The sequence below is a fragment of the Crotalus tigris genome, unplaced genomic scaffold (assembly GCF_016545835.1).
Source record: "Crotalus tigris isolate CLP2741 ecotype Arizona unplaced genomic scaffold, ASM1654583v1 scf7180000024364.846960, whole genome shotgun sequence".
NCBI lineage: Eukaryota > Metazoa > Chordata > Lepidosauria > Squamata > Viperidae > Crotalus > Crotalus tigris.
The window spans coordinates 174,234-193,567 of NW_024100532.1; the positions used below are offsets into that span (position 1 = coordinate 174,234).

Below are 19,334 nucleotides of genomic sequence, written 5' to 3' on the forward strand. Positions count from 1 at the left end.
TGCCTCTTTTCTTTCTGAGCGGCCATCAGGAACAGTAAGCAGGGATTCCGGGTGCCTCCTATGTGTGCACCCAGGGGGCGGGGCGGGGCGGGGCAGCCTCTTACTGGCCCTTTCCTGCCAAAACTTCCTCTTTTTATATCCTTTCCTCTCTCTCCCCCCTCCTTTTCCGTGAACCTCTAGCTATGCGCTGCTTTTGGAAGTGCCAATCAGCTGGAGCTCAGTGCGGAGCCCAGACAACTCTGCAGAAGTGCCAATCAGCTTGTAGCCGTGCGTACAGATTCTGCCAAACCCTGACAGCCCTGCAGTTCCAGCTGTCTCTCCCTCAAGGCTTGTGCAACGCTGTTGCTGCTTCACTCATTCCTCTCCCCCCCCCGCTACCACTTCTGTAGGACAGTTGCGTACCACCTGCCAGGTGCCAAAGTACCATCGGTGGTACACATACCACCAGTTGAAAAGCCCTCCAGTAGATGATATGAAATTGGTTAGATCCTGCTGTGGATTTCATTATTTGACAATGTGATTAAACTAGTGGATCAGCGAAATGCTGTGGACATAATATAGTTAGATGTCAGCAAGACATTTGTCAAAGTAGACCACAACCTACTTCTTGATAAGCTAGAAAATGTGAAATAGACAGTACTACCACCAGATGGATTTGTAACTGGCTGAAAACAGTACTTAATGTGTAGTGTTTAATGGAACTACAGCCATATGGAGGGAAGTAAGCAGTGGGGTACCCCAAAATTCTGTTTTAGGCCCAGTACTCTTCTACATCTTCACAAACAATTTAGATGAGGGAATAGAAGGGGAACTTATCAAATTTTCAGATGACACAAATCAATACCCCAGAAGATGGTCTCAAGATCTTGATGGATCTCAATAAACATGAACATTGGACCCTATCTAACAAAATGAAATTCAAAGTGGATAAAAGTAAGGTTTTATACTTAGACAAGAAAAACCAATTGCTCAGCATTATCAAGAAAAATTGTACTTGAGGTTTGCCAGCTGGAGTTGTATGTACAATAAAATTAATATGTTTGTATCTTCTGCTTATAAAAAAACTCAAAAAAAGGCCAGCTTCAGAGAACAAAGGCATTATCATCTGGAAACCAAATTGTAAATGATAGATCAGTGGTTCTCACCCTTTTTAATGCCGCGACCCCCAACCGGTCGTAAGTCGAGGACTACTCAACCGGTCGTAAGTCGAGGACTACTCAACTGGTGCAGCACCGTTTGCAGAATGGGACTTTTGGTGGGCTCAGCAGGGCAGAGACAGCCTGGACAATTCCTATTGGCTTTTGAAAGCCAATAGAATTAGACTCTATTCAAGAGAGTCTATTCTATTGGCTTTCAAAAGCCAATAGAATACAAGGGAGTAGCAAAGCTAAGGAAAGGGGAAAAAAATGGTGGACTGCATTGTTTGGCGACCCCCGTGAAATGGTCGTTCGACCCCAAATGGGGTCCCAACCCACAGGTTGAGAACCACTGTGATAGATCATTGGAATCTCATAAAAAGACTATATATCAGCATGAGATCATTTCTGAAAGCAGAGGGTCAAGGCATGCTAAGATAAGTATTCTGGGATAGATTAGCACCAATATTCAGCAGAGCCCAGCTTCTTACTCTGTAATTATTAACAGTACAAAGCCTGAACTTATAGGATTTGCTAATATAGGAATTTGAAAAGAACAGTGAATTATTGACAGGCTACAGGAAGAGTATAAACATAAAAGAGGCTGATACTCTGAAATCAGTCTCTTAAATAGCACAAAATATATACTGCAAACCATCCAAATGTCTGTCAAATATAGTATCTACTGTAAATGCACACAACAGAAGAGATAGGATTCAGGATTTATTTGACAGAAACAGAAAATCTGCATACTTACCAGCGACATCTAGATCCAGCTTGAAGCCAACAAAGTGTGTATGAATTGTTCCTAGAGTGTGGTCTCCAACTCTGTTTCCATAATCTAGGCCATCATTATGGAGATGAGATGAACTTATATAACCAGTGGCACGGACTTTGTTTTCAATTGCTCCATTTGGATAAAATACAAAATCCCAGACATAGTCATAATTGCCAATGGTGGACACAGAGCGAAAGACCAAAACTGTGCTTTGTAGCCCTCCATAATACAGAGAGTGAAGTTTGGAAAAATGACGGCGAAATGGAACCCCCATATCCTGTTCAAAAACACAAATAGCATCACGAGTAATGAGAGGTCTTTCTACTTCTGCTAGATAGGTAACATTAATATAAGTAGCAGAATAAGGGCAGTCAATCCCTCGCATAAGAGGAGATGAAAACTTTCCAATTCCAAAACTCCCATCCATGTACCTAATAGACATCCCACCAGGGTTGTTGGAGCCATAGACTGACATTGTATCTTGCACACTGAGCTCATACACAACCCTTTCATTTTTGAACCTAATGTCAAAAAGTTGTGGTCCTGTATATACATCCATTCGGTAGGCAAAACTCCAGGATGCAGAGTGGACTTGGTTGTTTTTCACACTGTACTGTGGTCCAAAAGGTTCATAATTCAGGGAACTGAGTTTGGCATGATGCACCCTGGGTTTCATTGAAGAGAATCCCCCATCAGCTGGAACTCTGTTCACCTTTTCCACATGCATATGCCCCTCTGTAAATTCTTTTTCCAATTGTGCCATATCCCTATAATATTGGCCACCATAAAACACTTTCTTCACAATCCAGTGGGTAATATCTAGGCTTCTGTGGTCTATTAGCACTTCAAGCCCAACAGGATGTAAAAAGTAACCAGTTACATTCTGGTACAGAATCAACCAAGTTGCACGATCCCCAGATTTCATTCCCTTTGGTGATGTAGTCATTGCTGCTAGGTTGGCTCCATTGTAGTTCAATACTTCACGCATGAAGCTTGGAGCAGTGGGGAACAATGTACTCTTCAGAAAGTGGGCCATCTGCTTGTGTTCAGCAATCAGTGAAGGTCTGCGATAATATGGCACTTGTCCTCCATACTTCTGCACTGTCACATCCCGGTGATATATTGGCTGTGGGAGGGGACCCACCACATATTCAGTAATATTTGGATCTGGCTGATTTCCAAAAAACACTATAACCAAAGCCTGCCTAGGTGGGCATCTTCCTCCATGATCCAGAAATGACAAAGTCTCTGCTTTAGAGGGCTTCTCCAAATCAACAGAATAAATGCAGTTATCAGAAGGCTTTGCATGAGAAGCATCTTCCAAGGTTGCTCCAAGATTGTATTTCAAATATTGTACTACATGGACTAATTCCTCTTGTGATAAATCAGCAAAGAGCCAACTCCATTTGCTATTTAGATGCTCGGATAAAACTTGAGACTGAGAAGCACAGCTATCATATTTTTCACCTCTGGTCAACAAAATACACACTAAAGCAAAAATTGCTAGAAAGGCTAAAATGAGCATGAGGAGAAGAACTTTCTGATTCATCTTTGCAATAGCAGAAACAGAGGAGTCTAGCAGTGGTGTTCCAATTTCAAACCACTCTCTGGAATTGTAACTAGTCAGAATGAAAGACAGAGAAGACAGACTAGGAGGAGGAAGAAACTTGAAAGGAGGGGTTTGTTAAAGGTCAGCAAAGGCATATAACCCTCCTCTTCATGCTTGTGGAGATATATTTGTACTGTGTGGCACAGACATCCTGGGGCTAGAGAAAACAGTAGTGAGTCACGGGATAAATCACAAACCACTTATTTCAGTTTGCTCCCGCAGTCAGTTTCCCAAGGAACGACAAAGTCCACATGATAATAGATACTAGAATGTCTGATAGGTTCAGCATGTTTCGGAAATAAAAAAAGCTGTCTCCTTCTCCAAAGTTAGTTCTTTGGGCTAGCAATTAAATCCAACTGTTCCTTGAGGAAAGGATTCAAGATGGCTACAAAAATTAAAACACAGAGGATTGATGGCAACAAATAACAGAATATATTAATAGCAACACACTCTATAAATATTGCTTTGAGTGGTTTATCAGAATCGACGTACAGTATCACATTAACTCATAGAAAGAAAGGTAACGTTTTTGTTGAGGTACATCCACATGCTAGAAGGGTAAATGCTTTGCCATGCCTTATGGTTGTTTGAGAAGGAATGCTGAGCCAATTTGTCCTGCCGCAAGGCAAGGAAGCGAAGTCATGACTTGAGAATTGTATGGTCTGCCTACAGGGAACTGCCAGATAGCAGTGTTTGAACAACATGTATACTTGGATGTCTATTGCTTTATTTTTCTCTGGATTGAGACAGGACCTTGTGTCATGCTTCGGGAAACCCAAAGGGCTAAGAGGTTTGAAAGGTTCCCTCTTTTATACAAGCATTTTCCATTTCTTCTTCAATTTTTTTTTTAGGGGAAGGAGCACAGCTTGACAGCCCTGAGACTGAATTTCCATTCATCTCAGCCAGAAGACTTCAGTTTTATTTTTCTTTGTGCCTGCTTGCTAAGGAAAGAAAAATACAAACTCATGCAGGCAAGAGAAGCCCTTTGCAGGAGTTTCCATTCCTGCTTCTAGTTTGCTATTTGGTTTCCTGAAATTTACAGAATGAATGAGCTCTTTTTGTCTCTTTCCAGCTCAAGTGCCTTGTTCTCCCTTGGACTATAGTTGCAATATTTTCCTAAAATTTTGAAGAACTGCTTGCCTAAACAACCCCTAGTCTTCATTTATATCAGCAGGCTTATATCTGTAGACTATACCTTTCTCTTTTTCTACCATTCGATTTGTTCTTCATCCAATTGTTTGCATCTATAGTAGAAAATGTGAACTAGGATAGCAAACGCCTTTTGGATCTGTTCTGTAACTGACAACTTTAGTGCACTACTTCCTTGAAAGAGGACATTTAAGCAACATTTAAGAAATCTTTAAAAGTATGGTTAAAATATAATGTAATCATTCAAAATAGAGGTAGTCTTCAATGAGGTTGGGGAAAAACTGGTCCAAATCCATCCTCCATAGTGGTTAGTCCAGAAGCTGCAGACCTGTTACCAATGAAAAGATCCATCTCTGTGCTGCATCAAGGTGGAAAAAAGCTAAAAACTGTTGCTTTAGTATTAGTACTAAATTGGAAATAGTACAAATATTTGGAAATAGTTGCAACAGTTACTGAAATTCTTGTAACCCTATTCCTTTCATCTCAATGCATTTTATTAAAGGAAACAGAGATCCTTGGTTGGAAATAATTTATTTTGGTTTGAGACAATTACCAAAAAGCTGAATCTCAGCTAGTTGTTTTTTTGCTGTCATGTTTTTAACAATTTTAATTCTATATTTGGGTGTTATCTTTTGGAATGGATGAGCACAATAAATTTAATGAATAATAATAATAAAAATTCATTGGATGTCTCTTTCAGCCCAACTTGTTCCAGAGTTATGGGAAAAATCTAAAACTAAGTTTACATATGGTGTTTCGATTTTCTGGGGAAATATGGGACATGGCCTTAAAATATGTCTTAGAAGTAATCTTCAGATTATGCTAGCAATTGGGACCTGGACTGTCAACAGTGATATGGTCATATCATACAACTATATCGCTTAGCAATGGCAATCCCAATTGCTGTTGTAACCTCAAGGTTAAGCAGGAAAATGCAATAATCAAAGATGAGTGTGGGGGTACCCTGGGAGAATGGGGGCACCACAGATGGCATTATGGAGCACAGGTAGGTTGTTGAAGGCCTGGGAAGGGAAACAGAGAAGGCTTACCTGTATTACGTGATCAAATAGATTTAGATTCAGAATAGTTTCAGAATAGGCTTTCAAGTTTAAGAAAAAAGTGGGGATTGGATGGGGAGTAGGTAAAGGTTAGTAAGATATCTAAGAAAAAGTGTTGTTCTGTCTGCTAAAGTGTTTTTATACCTCCTTTAGACCTCTGACAAATTTTTGACTAGCAATGGCTACAGGCAGAATTATATACATGTCTTTACTATCAGTCCCACCCACTTTTTTTTCTGGTTTTTGTGTGGGGTATTTGGAATTTTAAGCAGAGCAAGATGCAACTGTTGGCCAAAGTTATCTTTGGCTCAAGTTATATAGGATTCAAACTATCAGGCAAGTATCTTAGAAAATGCTATGGTAACTATCTTAGAAAATGGCCTAGCATATCATATTCCCTAGGGATCTGAACCCTTTTGAATTGCTACATCCTGCTTAATTTGCAGCTGTGCAGATGCAAGTCAATTATTTGCTTTCTGAGCTCAGCTGCAGAAGAACTTTGTATATTTTACTTTACAATAACTCTGTGATGTATGCAAACTTTGAACTGGCATGCTTTCACCACATCTAATTATTAACAAAACCATATTGTTTGGACATACCATTTTTGCAAATGTTACTGACAATGACAAATTATTCAGCAGTTGCATATTTTAAGCTTCTGCAGGGCAGTAAAAAAAAACCCAACCTCCTGTTCTTGACGGGCTAAACAGGAAACGTTGAAAAAGAAAGGAAGAGAAGCTGGAGAAATAATGGTTTGGATCACAATACCATCCTGTACATGTTTCTAGTTTCTATCTAAAATGCTATGATTTTTTTGTTCCTTTTCCACAACTTTGCTAAAATATTTCCCAGTCCTTAGCAAACTTGATTTTTGAAATAGGCATAGGAAAAGTAAAATGAGCAATCCATGCAAATCTGCACTTATGCTACAAAGGTAGAAAGTATTTGAGCCAATCATATTTCACTTACAAATAGTTTGCGAACAAATTCCACATCATTTTATATATCCATTAAAAATAATAAAGAACTCCTCTTGATTGTTGTGGCTTGCAAACAGCTGGTGTTCACAAGCAAAACTAGAAGACAAAGATAAGGAGGAAAACAATTGAGCAGAACTTGCACAATCTGTTATAATTCTTTTTCTCTAGAATCAGCTGGCCACAAAATAAGTAACCTCAGCAGATAGATGCAAGCATGTTTAAATAGAACTAGCATTCAACTGTAGATTTTTATGTTATTTCCCACATTATTCTGATTACAGGTAGTCCTTGAATTACAACAATTTGAAGTTACAACAGCACTGAAAAAAGTGACCTATGACTGTTTTTCACACTTATGACCATTGCGGCATCCCCATGGTCACATTATCAAAATTAAGACACTTGGAAACTGACTCACATTTATGACCATTGCAGTGTCCCGGGATCATGTGATTACCTTTTGCGACCTTCTGACAAGCAAAATCAATGGAAACCCAGAATCATTTAGCAAACGTGTTAATAATTTACCAACTGCAGTGATTAACTTAACAATTGTGGCAAGAAAGATTACAAAATGGGGTAAAAGAAATGTCTCACTTAGCAACAAAAATTTTGGACTCAATTGTAGTCATAAGTCAAGGATTACCTGTATTTTAAAGCCCTGAATGGAGGAGGCAAGAAAAACTACTAGTTTGCTTAATGAAATTTTGTCAATTACAAGGGATAAAAAATTTACAATTACAGCACAGAAAATAGCCAATACTCTAGGTGTATATGTTTCAAATTAATCAAAGAGAAAGAAAACATATAACTATTAATTAAATAGGAGATGATGAAAACAATAATAGAAATATCACATCACCCAGACAATTTAAAAACAACCTGAAAGTCAGCTTTCTAGAAAAATACTTGAGAGTTGTTGACATTTGTGTGCTGACTATATGAAAGAACTATTATAGACAGAGACTGCATTCTGCAGAAAGCATGACTTTATGTCCCCAAAGAAAAGACCCGTGGTTATTAAATGAACTGAACAAAAAGGAATACATTAAAAAGTAAAAAATGCTTAAAAATGCTGTATAATAGACAACATCCCCATGCTATCAACATAGGGTTGCTAGTTCCATCTGAAATCATCCTAGAACCCATCTTGCTGTTTGAGACAATTCTAGACAACTAATAAATTAATGCATTAATAAACACCGGTTTAATGTTAATATTTATTAACTGAATTAAGAGCTCCTGATTAAAGCTAGTTGTTTATAAAATAAGGAACCCCTTTTGTATATATTGATTTTTCATCTGCCCTCACTCTGTCAACCAGGCAAACAACTTCTGTGTTACACAGAAATATGTAAACACTCTGCTTTCCTACCTTCCAGTAGAAACAATTAAATCCCCCCCCCCAAATTAAAAACCTGATTGGAATAACTGCCATGAAAAGGGAATAGAAATTCTCTCTCTCTCTCTCTCTCTCTCTCTCTCTCTCTCTCTCTCTCTCTCTCTCTCGTCTCTCTCTCTCTCTGTGTGTGTGTGTGTGTGTGTGTGTGAGAGAGAGAGAGAGAGAGAGAGAGAGAGAGAGAGAGAGAGAGAGAGAGAGAGAGAGAGAGAACAAAACTGGATGGAGATAACGAAAAAGGAGGCAGGAAAGGGAATACTGTTTACACATTACAGAAAGGAGTTAAAATTCAGCAGACAAACAGACTTGATGTATGCAAACATTTATGATTGGAATGGGACAACTCACTGCAGCCAATCTGCCACGACCAACTTGTCATGAGCCAACTTATCACAGGACAATTCAACAATTCAATTCAATTGTTTAAAATAATTAAAACATTATTTTAAGTTTTGTCATTCACATTTCATCCCTTTTTTTGCATCCTTTAATGATTCTATTCCACCTTTTTTTTTCAACATTAGCGTAACTTTTGTCCTGTCATCTCATGACAAGTTGACCATGGCAAGTTATCCTAGACTCAAAGGGAACCGTTAACACCTCAAAAGCCTGTTGGAAGGTCTGCCACATTAATGTAAAGAAGCTCTCTTGAAAGGACAAGGACTAGGGCTTCAAAATATGAAGGCTCTTCAATGCCTCAGTCCTGGATATCCAACACATTTGGTCATGGAATCAAGTTATTTGAGAAACTCATATTTGAAACTACTGAAACAAGCAACAGTTTCCTCTACAAAAAAATATCCTTGTAACTTTATTGAGAATTTCCAATGTTGAGAAAAGGCTAATATATCCTCAGATCTAATGCTTACAATTCAGCAGGAATTTGTGCTAGGATGAGGGATGGAGACAAAACAGGCAGATACACAGAATGTCTTGCTGTGGTCTTGGAGGATTCTTAGTCCTCTTGTTAATTTACATAAAAACATAAAACATCATAAAATCTCCAAAATGGTATGGTAGTCCAGCAGCCATTAACATACCACTCCAGATAAAATCATATACTAGACTGCTCTCTAGTTCATTTTAACTTCTTCCAGAAGGCAATCAAATTTGAAGTCTCTCTCTCTCTCTCTCTCTGTATTAGCATTCCAGGGGACTAGTACGACTACCAGCAATTCTCAGCAAAATTGAATTGGTTGAACCAACTCTACTGTAAGAATCCTGAAAGTATGCAATAAAAAAAAAATTAAAGGTAAAAATCAGCACTTCAAATTGTACCTGAAAGGACTTCTGGTCCTGGGCGGTAGTGACTGGGCTTGCATATTCTCCACACCCCCGCGGCTGATTTCGCCCTGCCTGGGGACCCTAAATGGGTCTAAGTCACCCCGGAGAGGCGACGAAAAAAGAAGGGTGCTCCAGCGATTCTGGAACGGTGGCGGTCGTTCCATTCGACTTGGGGAAAGCTTTCTAACCTGACAGGAGAAAGGTTGGCTCTATTGCATAGACCAACCCAAGCTACTTGCAACCAAAGTCCAAAAGTACTAACTAGCACAACTGTGAACAGCGTGCTTCAAACTGGGTGAGGAATTCGATCTTCTCTTTTCTATTCTATATTTAATTTCCTGGAAAAGACCCCCAAGAAGCAAAATACCTCCGAAAGGGAAGGAGGGGGGTTTCTGCCCCACCTTTATACTAACAGAAGTGGCGAATTAATCTTTTTATGGAGGATCAAAATATATGGAAGTGAAATAAATAAAAAACCTGAAATTTAAAACTTAAATCTGGATAAATCTAAAATTGTTTGAATGGTTAAGACTCTCATTTTAAAGATAATTGTTCATTTTGGAAATTGAAAAACAAATAGTTGCTGACACCTAGTGGTGGATGAAGACTATGACAGCTATGACTTTAATATAAGACTTGGCAAAACCTGGGAAAAGCTAATCTATGTTGTGACCTTCAAAGCTTTATCAACAAAGAACAGCTGTGACAAAAAAAAAGAAAAAGAAAAAAAGACAATAATGTGGGCTGTAGACAGAGAATTATAAATTTCAGAAAAAAAATATTTTTTGAACTATTTGGATTACAAATATCTACTTAATTGGGACTCTAAAGCTATTTGCAGAGAAAAGAAAGGAAGAGAAAAACTCAAATTCTTGGCCATCGTGGGTCAGAGACATGTAGAAAGAATATATCAAGAAAACATAAATACTTCACAGGAGGAGATATATATTATACTGCAACTATTTCAAATAACACTGACTTTAAACCACAAAAAAAATCCAAAATAACGTTGAAAATAGCAATCAATCTATTTCTAAGTTAACTGTACAACAAAAAAATTCCCAGAAAAAAACAAGAGAGAAGGAACAGATAAAACAGATAAATGGATATAGAATTGAGAATAGAGACTTAAATATGGAACTTAACAAAACAAGGAAATGTGATTTAATCCTAGTGGAAAAAAATTCACAAGAATTGGAAAAAACAACTTATCCTTTAAGACTACAAAATAAATTTGAGGACAAGAAAACAGAGTGGATAAAATGGACTGTAGAGATGTTAGGAACATCAGAAAGGAAATGATAAGAGAAGCAGAGAGAAAGAAAAAGATTTTCAACAAACATGGAAAGGCAGAAGCCTCGTACAAAGACACTTCACCTGATTTACTTTTTATACCTACAGCAATATTTACGAACATATGGAAAACTTTTTGATTCAGCAAAATACATTGATTAAGAAAGATACTGGGCAAAGGAAAAAGACTAAAGTGGAAACCAAGAAAATAGATGATGGGACTTACCAGAGAGAATACTTAAAAAAGAAACATTTGTTTGAATATGGTTAAAGAATAGAAACATTTTGGAATATATATGTCATTCTAAGAGGGATAAACTTCCTAAATAATATAGTATGCTTTTTTCCCATTTTGGTTCTCTTTCTTGATATGAGTAATATTAAAAAGTTGAAATGACTTAGATAAAGGAAATGTTTTAGATATTTAAATGTGATTGAATTTAAGAAAATTATAATGGATAAAAATGTTTTGAATAAGAGTTAAAGGATTAGATGACTAGATGTATTAAATGGAATGTTTAAAAATTAAACATATTTTTAATTATGGTTAAAAAGAATAAGAAATTTAGGAAATTATATATATATTAGCGTAGGAGGGATATATATTTTAAGTAGTATGTTATTTTTTTTTCACTCTTGCTCTCATTTCTTTTTTTAATTGTTTTATCTATTTCTTAAGAAATGTAAAAGTGTGAGATGGTTCATATAGAAAAATAGAATTAAATTTTCAAATGTAATTAATTTTTGAGAAAATCTTAACCAGTAAGAATACCTAGAATTTGGTGGGAGAAACAAACTAAAATAAGGACTGTAAAAGGCTCTATGATAAGGCAACCAGAATGATTAGATAGAAAAGAAATATTATATTGATAGGATTATTATTTTTAGGAATATTGGGAAAAAATTATATATTGAATTGTTATCTATCAAAACAATAAGAATTGTATTAACTCAATGTCTGTAAAAGAGGATATTTTGGGAAAAGAGGAAATCAATTAAAACCATTATGTGGATTATGGATTATAGAAATCAATTGTTAATGATTGTTTTACAAATGTAACCCAGACTACACACTGTTCACCAATTATTAAGTGATTTATGTTTTTTAAAAATCAATAAAATATATTACAAAAAAAAACTGTACCTGAAATCCTATTGGTAAAACCAGTGCAGGTTCACATGCATAAAGTTCTCTCGCTCTGGTGAGCAATGGCTAACATACAAGCTACAGTACTTTAAACTAAGTTGAAACGTCAGCTTTAAAGGCAGCCCAAAGTAGGTACTGCAGTGGTTCGAGTTGTGATGATAGCATGATAGCACTGTAATAAAGTTTTCTTCTCCTAGGTAGGGGTACAATTAATGAAGCAGCTAGAGTTGGCAAAGGCTTCTTGGCTATTGCCACCTGCTGTTCCTCCAAAGGTGTAAGTCCAAGATGAAACCCAAATCATAGACTGGGTCCTTCAATAGTGCTTCCCCATCAAGAGATACCATTAAAGCAGCCTATAAAGAACTGTGAGATTAGCCTTCAAGAAGAGGAGGAAGAACTACAGCCAAGACAATAATCAGACATAAATATTGGCCTAAAACAGGAATGGAATTTAAGAATCTCAGACTCACCAACAAGCAAGAGTCACTTTAAACACAATCAGTTTACAACTACCATTGCTGGAATAAGAGAGAAATAAAATAAGGCAATGTAAAAAGAAATTTAAAAAACAAAATGCTGCTCTTCTGAGAGTGTTAGGAGGTATTTATAAAATGAGCAAATCCTGTTCTTTCTTGCTATATTTTAATTACTTAGTATATACATACAACTCACCACAAAACCAAATTAGAAGCCTCACAATAAATCATGTGTAAACTGCCAATTCAACTTGGGGTTTGGATAAAGGCAGATTATGTATACTTTGCCCTAAGAGTACACTGAATTAAAAAATGAAAATCTGCTTTTTCATCCTTTGCCAACTGTTGCCAACATGATTTATATAGCATTTGCAAGTGGATACAGTGGAAGTAAACGAAAAACAAGCTTGGCATTTCTGACGGCATATTAGTTTGAGGTACTACATCCAACCGATTTATGATGGCAAACTGTTTTAGACAAAACTCTGCAACCCTTGCTGTGAAAAGGGGCTAAGCACAAAACTAATATCATTGGATGAATTCTAGGGGTTGTCTGGCCTAACATACTTACGCAGAAAAATAGTTCAAATTCTGTACTTTCCTTCCTCCTTTGTTACCAGTATTTTTCTTCTCTTCATCCTATAAAACCAAACCAATAAACCATAACACCACAGGAATTTATATCCTAAGAATTTAAATTATTAGCCTATTCAGTGTGACAATCTCGTCAAAAAAAACCATCTTGGCTTCCGATTTTGCGCAGTAGTGCAGCAGCCGAGAGATTGCAGGGCTCCACACCCTACAGTTGATTTCTGTAGGGGACCCTAAATGGGCCTGAAGTTGCCCTATAGAGGCAACAAAAAAGGAAGGAAGTCCAGCCGATTGCGGAGAGATGATGATTGATCCAATCGGCTTGGGAAAAGCCCTCTAGAAACTGGCAGGACAAAGGCTAGCTAACGTCAGAATCTAGCCCAAGCTACAAGCAGCTGAAGCCTAAAAGCACTATTTTAAGCTGACTATAAATGTGTTTCGCACTGGGTAAGAACAGTGATTTTCTACTTGAAAATTTTTTCCCTGTGAAAAAAGAAACCCTCCCCCAAAAGCAAAAAGCGTCCAAAAGTGAGGAGGGGGATCTTGGCCCCATCCTCCTACAGACAGAAGTGGCAAATTAAACTGTTCAGGGGTAACAGAAATATATTGAAATGAAAGGATTACAAGACTTAACTTGGATAAGTTTGAAATTGGTGGAATCTGTTAAGATTTTCTTTTTAAATCATGAAAATAGAGGTAAACAATTGTTTATTACTGAAAAATAAAAAAAATGATCTGGTGCTGACATCTAGTGGTGGATGAAAATATACAATAGCAGTTACTCTATTATAGGGATTGGCAAAGCCCAGGAAGAGATAACTGCTTCTTGATGACCTTCAATGTCTTAATAACAGAGAATAGCTGTGACAAAAAACCCCAACATTTTGGGCTATCTATGAAGTGAGAACTATAAACTTTTTTTAAAAAAATGATCTTTCTGGATTACAAATACTAACTCAACTATGATTCTAAACTGTCTGCGGAGAAAGGGAAACCCTGACTTTTGGCTATCATGAAAACTCAGAGATTTGCAGAAAGAATGTACCAAGAAAAAACAAATACTTTCCAAAAGGAGATCTATGCTATGTTGCAACTAATTCAAACAACAATTATCTCAAACCACAAGGAAATCAAAAATAACTTTGAAAATATAAATGGACACATCTCCAATTTAACTTTATAACACAAAAATTCTCAGAAAACAAAAATAGAGAGTGAGCAGAAAAAACAGACAACTGAATACAAGACAGAGGAGAGAAATTTTAAGATGGAATTTAATAACAGAAGAAAGTACGACTTAACCCAGAAGGAAAAAAACTTACAGGAAACACTAGATATGGAAAAGATAACCTACACTTTAAGATCACAAAATAAGTTTTGAGGACAAGAAAAAAGATTTGACAAAATGGATTCTGTCAGGAGAACTTGAGAGACAAAAAAATGATAAATAAAATCAAGAAAGGAAGATTCTCAATGAATACAAAAGGGCAAAACCTTCTATAGAAACATCTTACCTGTTTGCCCTTTATACCTGCAACATTTTCAAGATTATGGGAAGTTTTTTTGATTCAGTGAAGCATACTGATCAGGAAAGATGTTTGGCAAAAAAAAAAAAAAAAGGCTAAAGCAAGAATTAAGAAACTAGATGATGGGATTTACCAGAGGGAATATTTAAAAATTAAACGATTGAATATGGTTAAAGAAATAGAATTTGGATATAAATTAAAAATTAGTTTAAGAGGGATGAATCTCTAAAGTAATACAGTATGCCTTCTTTCTTTTTTCTTTTGTGTTTTGTTGTTTGATATGAGACATGAGAAATATAAAAATATTATGGTTTATATAAAAGAAATGTTTTCTGTTTTTCTTTTTCTTAAGATATGAGAAATGTAAAAATGTTGGGATGGCTCGTATGCGAAAAAAGACTTAAATACTTAACTGTAACTAATTCTGAGAAAATCTTAACCAGTAAGAATGCTTTGAATACTGTGGGGAAAACAAATTTAAATAAGAACTTTGTAAACAGGATCTATGACAAGGCAACCAAGATGATCAATCAGAAAAGAAATTTTATATTGATTTGGTTATTTGCAGAAATATGAGCAAAACGTTTATATTTGTCATTTATTCAAATAATAAGAACTGTATTAATTTAAGGTTGGCAAAAGAGAATATTATTGGAAGAAGAGAAAATCAAGCAAAGCCATAACATGGACAATAGATTTATAGAAATTCTCATTGTTTTTTAAATACTAACCCAGACAACATGCTGTTTACCAAATATTAAGGTGATTATGTTAAAAAAACAATAAAACATATTTTTTTTAAAAAAACCCTTCTTCACAAAAAGAAAAATACAGAGTCCAACCAATATCAGATCCATTAAAGGAACACATTCAAAATCTCAGTACTATAGACCCAGGTTGAGTTAGTGTCAATTCTGCTGCATGGATTACTTTACTTTCATTAGGAATATATCATTATATGAAAGTGCTTAGACATCCCTGGTCAATTTGTGCATGTTAATGATAAAACCTGTTTATGGTACAAAGATAAAACTTGTGTATGGTACAAAGATAAACACGACATTTTCCTGAAAATCTGACAGCATGCATATTGTTTATATAAGGCCTAATATTTCTGAGAAACGCTTTGCAAGAAAAAGTATTTGTGTGTTTGGGGGAGGGGAAGTCCAAAAACAATATTAGCTATCTATGGCAGAGGTTTCCAACCTTTTGGGCACCAGGGACTGCTTACATGGAGACAGATTTTTCCACGGATCGGAGGGGGTGTGGTTTTGTGTGCTGCCTGCATCCCACGGATGGGGCTTTGTTTGTTTGTGTGGCCCGGTACCACAGCATGCCAGAGGGTTGGGGACCTTTGATCTATGGGAAGCTTTTGGAAATTGCATTTCTGCCAAAAAGTGTTTCAAAGACTGAAAGAGTGAGCAAACCTTTGCACCTATCATTTTGCATTTATCATATTCATTATTCTTTTATTCTCAATCTGCAAGCTGCACATTAAAAAGCTTGCAGTTACAGAAAGATGTAATGTTTAATTCTACACTATGAGAGCTTGAACCATCTATTATACAATTAGGGATTTGACCAGGAGTGCCTAAATTTTTGTATAGAATTGTACCTTGCTTTAAAACAATGCATTTAATCAGATGATTTGCTGACAATATATAGAATATTTGAGTATTTCCCATACAGTGGATAGTACAGCAGAAAAATGGAATCTCTCATAGAGCAAGAGGCTTGAAGATAAGTTACATCTTGCTACTCTTAAGTGGAATCAAATATTCTATACACATTCCAGGCAACACAGGTGTTTATTCCTATGGGAAAGAGATCTCTGCATAGCTAGATCTTACTATTTCAACCATACACTTGCTGACTCACCATTACTATGCTAAACTTTACTTTATCACATTACTGGATTCTTCTTGCACCTTAGAGTATGAAATGGAATTCATGATTGCATTCATTTCATTCAGCATAAGAATTAATTGGGAGGTAGAAATAAAGCATTGATAACATAGAGAGATCCGTATGAAGAGCTGCAGAATTCACTAAATTGGAACCTCAGACCTTTGAGTTACCTGATCAAGTTTTTTTTTTTTTTTGCCTTTACTGCCCGATCAGATTATGAGAAGGAATTCTCCCACACCCAGGATAAACTCATCCGTATCTTCATTTAAACATACACTCTAATATTACTCCTTTTGATGTCTCCAGAACCTATAATTACTCACCTGCATTGGATAAATCAGATTTTTCCATACTATGAATAATTTTATTCATCTCTTCCCTATTTGTCTGCTGTGATGGAATGCTGGAAGGCTATAGCTCTAAAACAGACATGTCAAACTCGCAACGTCACATGATGTCATGCAACATATCAGAGCTTTTTTGCCATTGCCAGCAATGGGGTGGGCACGGCTGCGGTATGATGAAACCGGCCCATGGGCCGGCAGTTTGATACCCCTGCTCTAAAAGCTTTAAGTATTCAAATGCATAATACAAAATTTTAGTTGAGAACAGAATGAAATGCACTAGATCTGCAAAGTAGCACTCTTCAATTTCAGTTCAGGAAAAGTTAACAAAGACTATGGAACAGCATGACTGAAGGGACCAATAGTAAAGAGATACATGTTTTATTTAAGAAAACACACTCTGGCACTATTCATTACTAACCAACACTATCAATTCACACATAAAGACTGCAATATATGTATCTGAGACTTTGCTCCTGTCCCCTTATGATGAAATTCTGTTTCTTGTGGTTTCTTGACCATCCTAACACAGAGGTAGGCAACCATTTTTTTTCCTTATTTATTTCTGTGGAAGGCCATGTTCCTCTAGAACAGTGTTTCTCAACCTTGGCAACTTTAAAATGCGTGGACTTCAACTCCTAGAATTCCCCAGCCAGCAAAGCACAGTGGGGAATTCTGGGAGTTGAAGTCGATGCATCTTAAAGTCACCAAGGTTGAGAAACACTGTTCTAGAAGTAATCAGTCTAGGATTGCATCACATGCTGAGATGGACAGAGCTAAAGCAACTGATCCATTTAGCCAGAGCAAATTACATTGAGCTTATTCTTTCTGAAATCCCCCTTTTTTATCCATCTTTCCTTATTCCAATGTATTCTCTCTCTCTTTTCCTCCTTACAAAGAAGACAGATCAAGGATGCATTGCTTTTCTAGAAAAATGAACTGACTGATTGTAAAGGTCTTTCAATGTCAAGCTACATGAAATGAGACCAGAAATTGCAAACAGTTTACTCCTGCTTAAGCCCATTCTGAATGATCAATATTCATTCAACTTGGAAGCCAACTGGATTTCAATGTACACTACAAAAGAAGTATGAGTGCCTTCAAGCTTCATCCAGGAGACAGGAAAAAGTAAATACCACCACAGAGAGCAAAAAGCCTAAGGAACAAGATCTGAAAAGGGGCTTATTTCACATCACCATCATTATTGATAAAGCTCAGAGCTACCATTACAGAGATTTTTCATTTTACCCCATAACTTTCTAAAATGTCAGAGGAGAAACTTGGGAATAAACTGCAGACTCAAAATTATAGCTCCTTTTCATTAACAGGTCTGAGATAAGAATAATAAAGGGCAAAAGTCAAATGGATACAGACAGAAATATTGGTTACCAATGCACTGGTACCTATGAGGATGATTAGATTCAAAGTTCCCGTTACTTTTAATTTGTCGGCATAATAGAAGTTGTACAGAGGTTCAGTGTAGAAAGGGAATATAAACAATCCAACAAAGCAGCTGATACAAGGAAACAAAGACAGGGAAGGCTGCTCTCAGGAGCAGCTAGTGAGGGCAATTGTTATGTGATTTTTTTTTTAATCTGGGTAAGAGTAAGGCTTACCCAGCTACAAATGACAGTGAGGCAAAGGCAGTTGCAGTAAGTTCAGGGCAATGAACCTCCTGTGCCTTGGGAGATGGTAGAGAAAAGCCCTCTTTAAAACAAACAGGGAAAGAAGTCAACAAACTTCATTCATCGTGCCACTGTTGCTGTTGTCTATTTTTAAACAAATCTAACACCACTAACAAGACTACAGCACAAGATGGATATAAAGATAAATAGTAAATCTGAAAAGAAACTGCAGCATCCCACAGATAGCATCCCCTTTCTGTTTTCACGAAAACCAGAAAAGAGTAAAATGGAAGAAGCCAGCAGGATTTATTCAGACCTAGCAGAATATCTAAGACACTTTGAGCATTGGCCAGGCAAGGTCTCCAGAAACAAGTGCTAGGCTCATTTAATTAGAGTAGGAAAAAGAAAGGATTATGATGAAATATACTTCAGGTCTTCCGTGCTTGATCATTCATGCTGAAATCAGGCAGTCCAATCTTGCTAAACCATCTAACAGGCTTGCCTTGCCCCAAGAAAAGACGTGTGTGTGTGTATATGTATGTATGTGTGTGTGTATATATATATATATATATATATATGTATGTATGTATGTATGTATGTGTATATGTATATGTATATGTATATGTGATATATATATATATATATATATATATATATATTATATATATATATATATATGTAGGTCTTTGGTTGTTCGGGTTTTTCTCCCGCGTAAAATTGGAAGTGTCTTGGCGACGTTTCGACGAAGTCCATTCGTCATCTTCAGGCTGGTGTTTTCAGCTTCGTGCTTCGAGCAGCTCGAAGCACGAAGCTGAAAACACCAGCCTGAAGATGACGAATGGACTTCGTCGAAACGTCGCCAAGACACTTCCAATTTTACGCGGGAGAAAACCCGAACAACCAAAGACCTACATACAAACACCCGCGAAAACCTCAGAAAACATATATATATATATATATATATATATATATATATATATATATATATATATATATTCAGAATGATAAAATAAATGGAATGGAAGAAA

General features: G+C 36.5%; 1 protein-coding gene across 1 annotated transcript; it reads right to left on the reverse strand.

Annotated features, from left to right (window-relative positions):
• Window positions 1-1,499: 1,499 nt before the first annotated feature.
• LOC120301028 (membrane primary amine oxidase-like) lies at window positions 1,500-9,941 on the reverse strand. The gene has a single exon (XM_039327686.1). The coding sequence runs from the start codon at window positions 3,461-3,463 to the stop codon at window positions 1,853-1,855; it is 1,611 nt and encodes a 536-aa protein (XP_039183620.1). The 5' UTR covers window positions 3,464-9,941; the 3' UTR covers window positions 1,500-1,852.
• Window positions 9,942-19,334: the final 9,393 nt, after the last annotated feature.

Coding starts and splice junctions, on each gene's coding strand:
- LOC120301028 (XM_039327686.1), bottom strand. CDS start 3,463: ATGAATCAGAAAGTTCTTCTCCTCATGCTCATTTTAGCCTTTCTAGCA.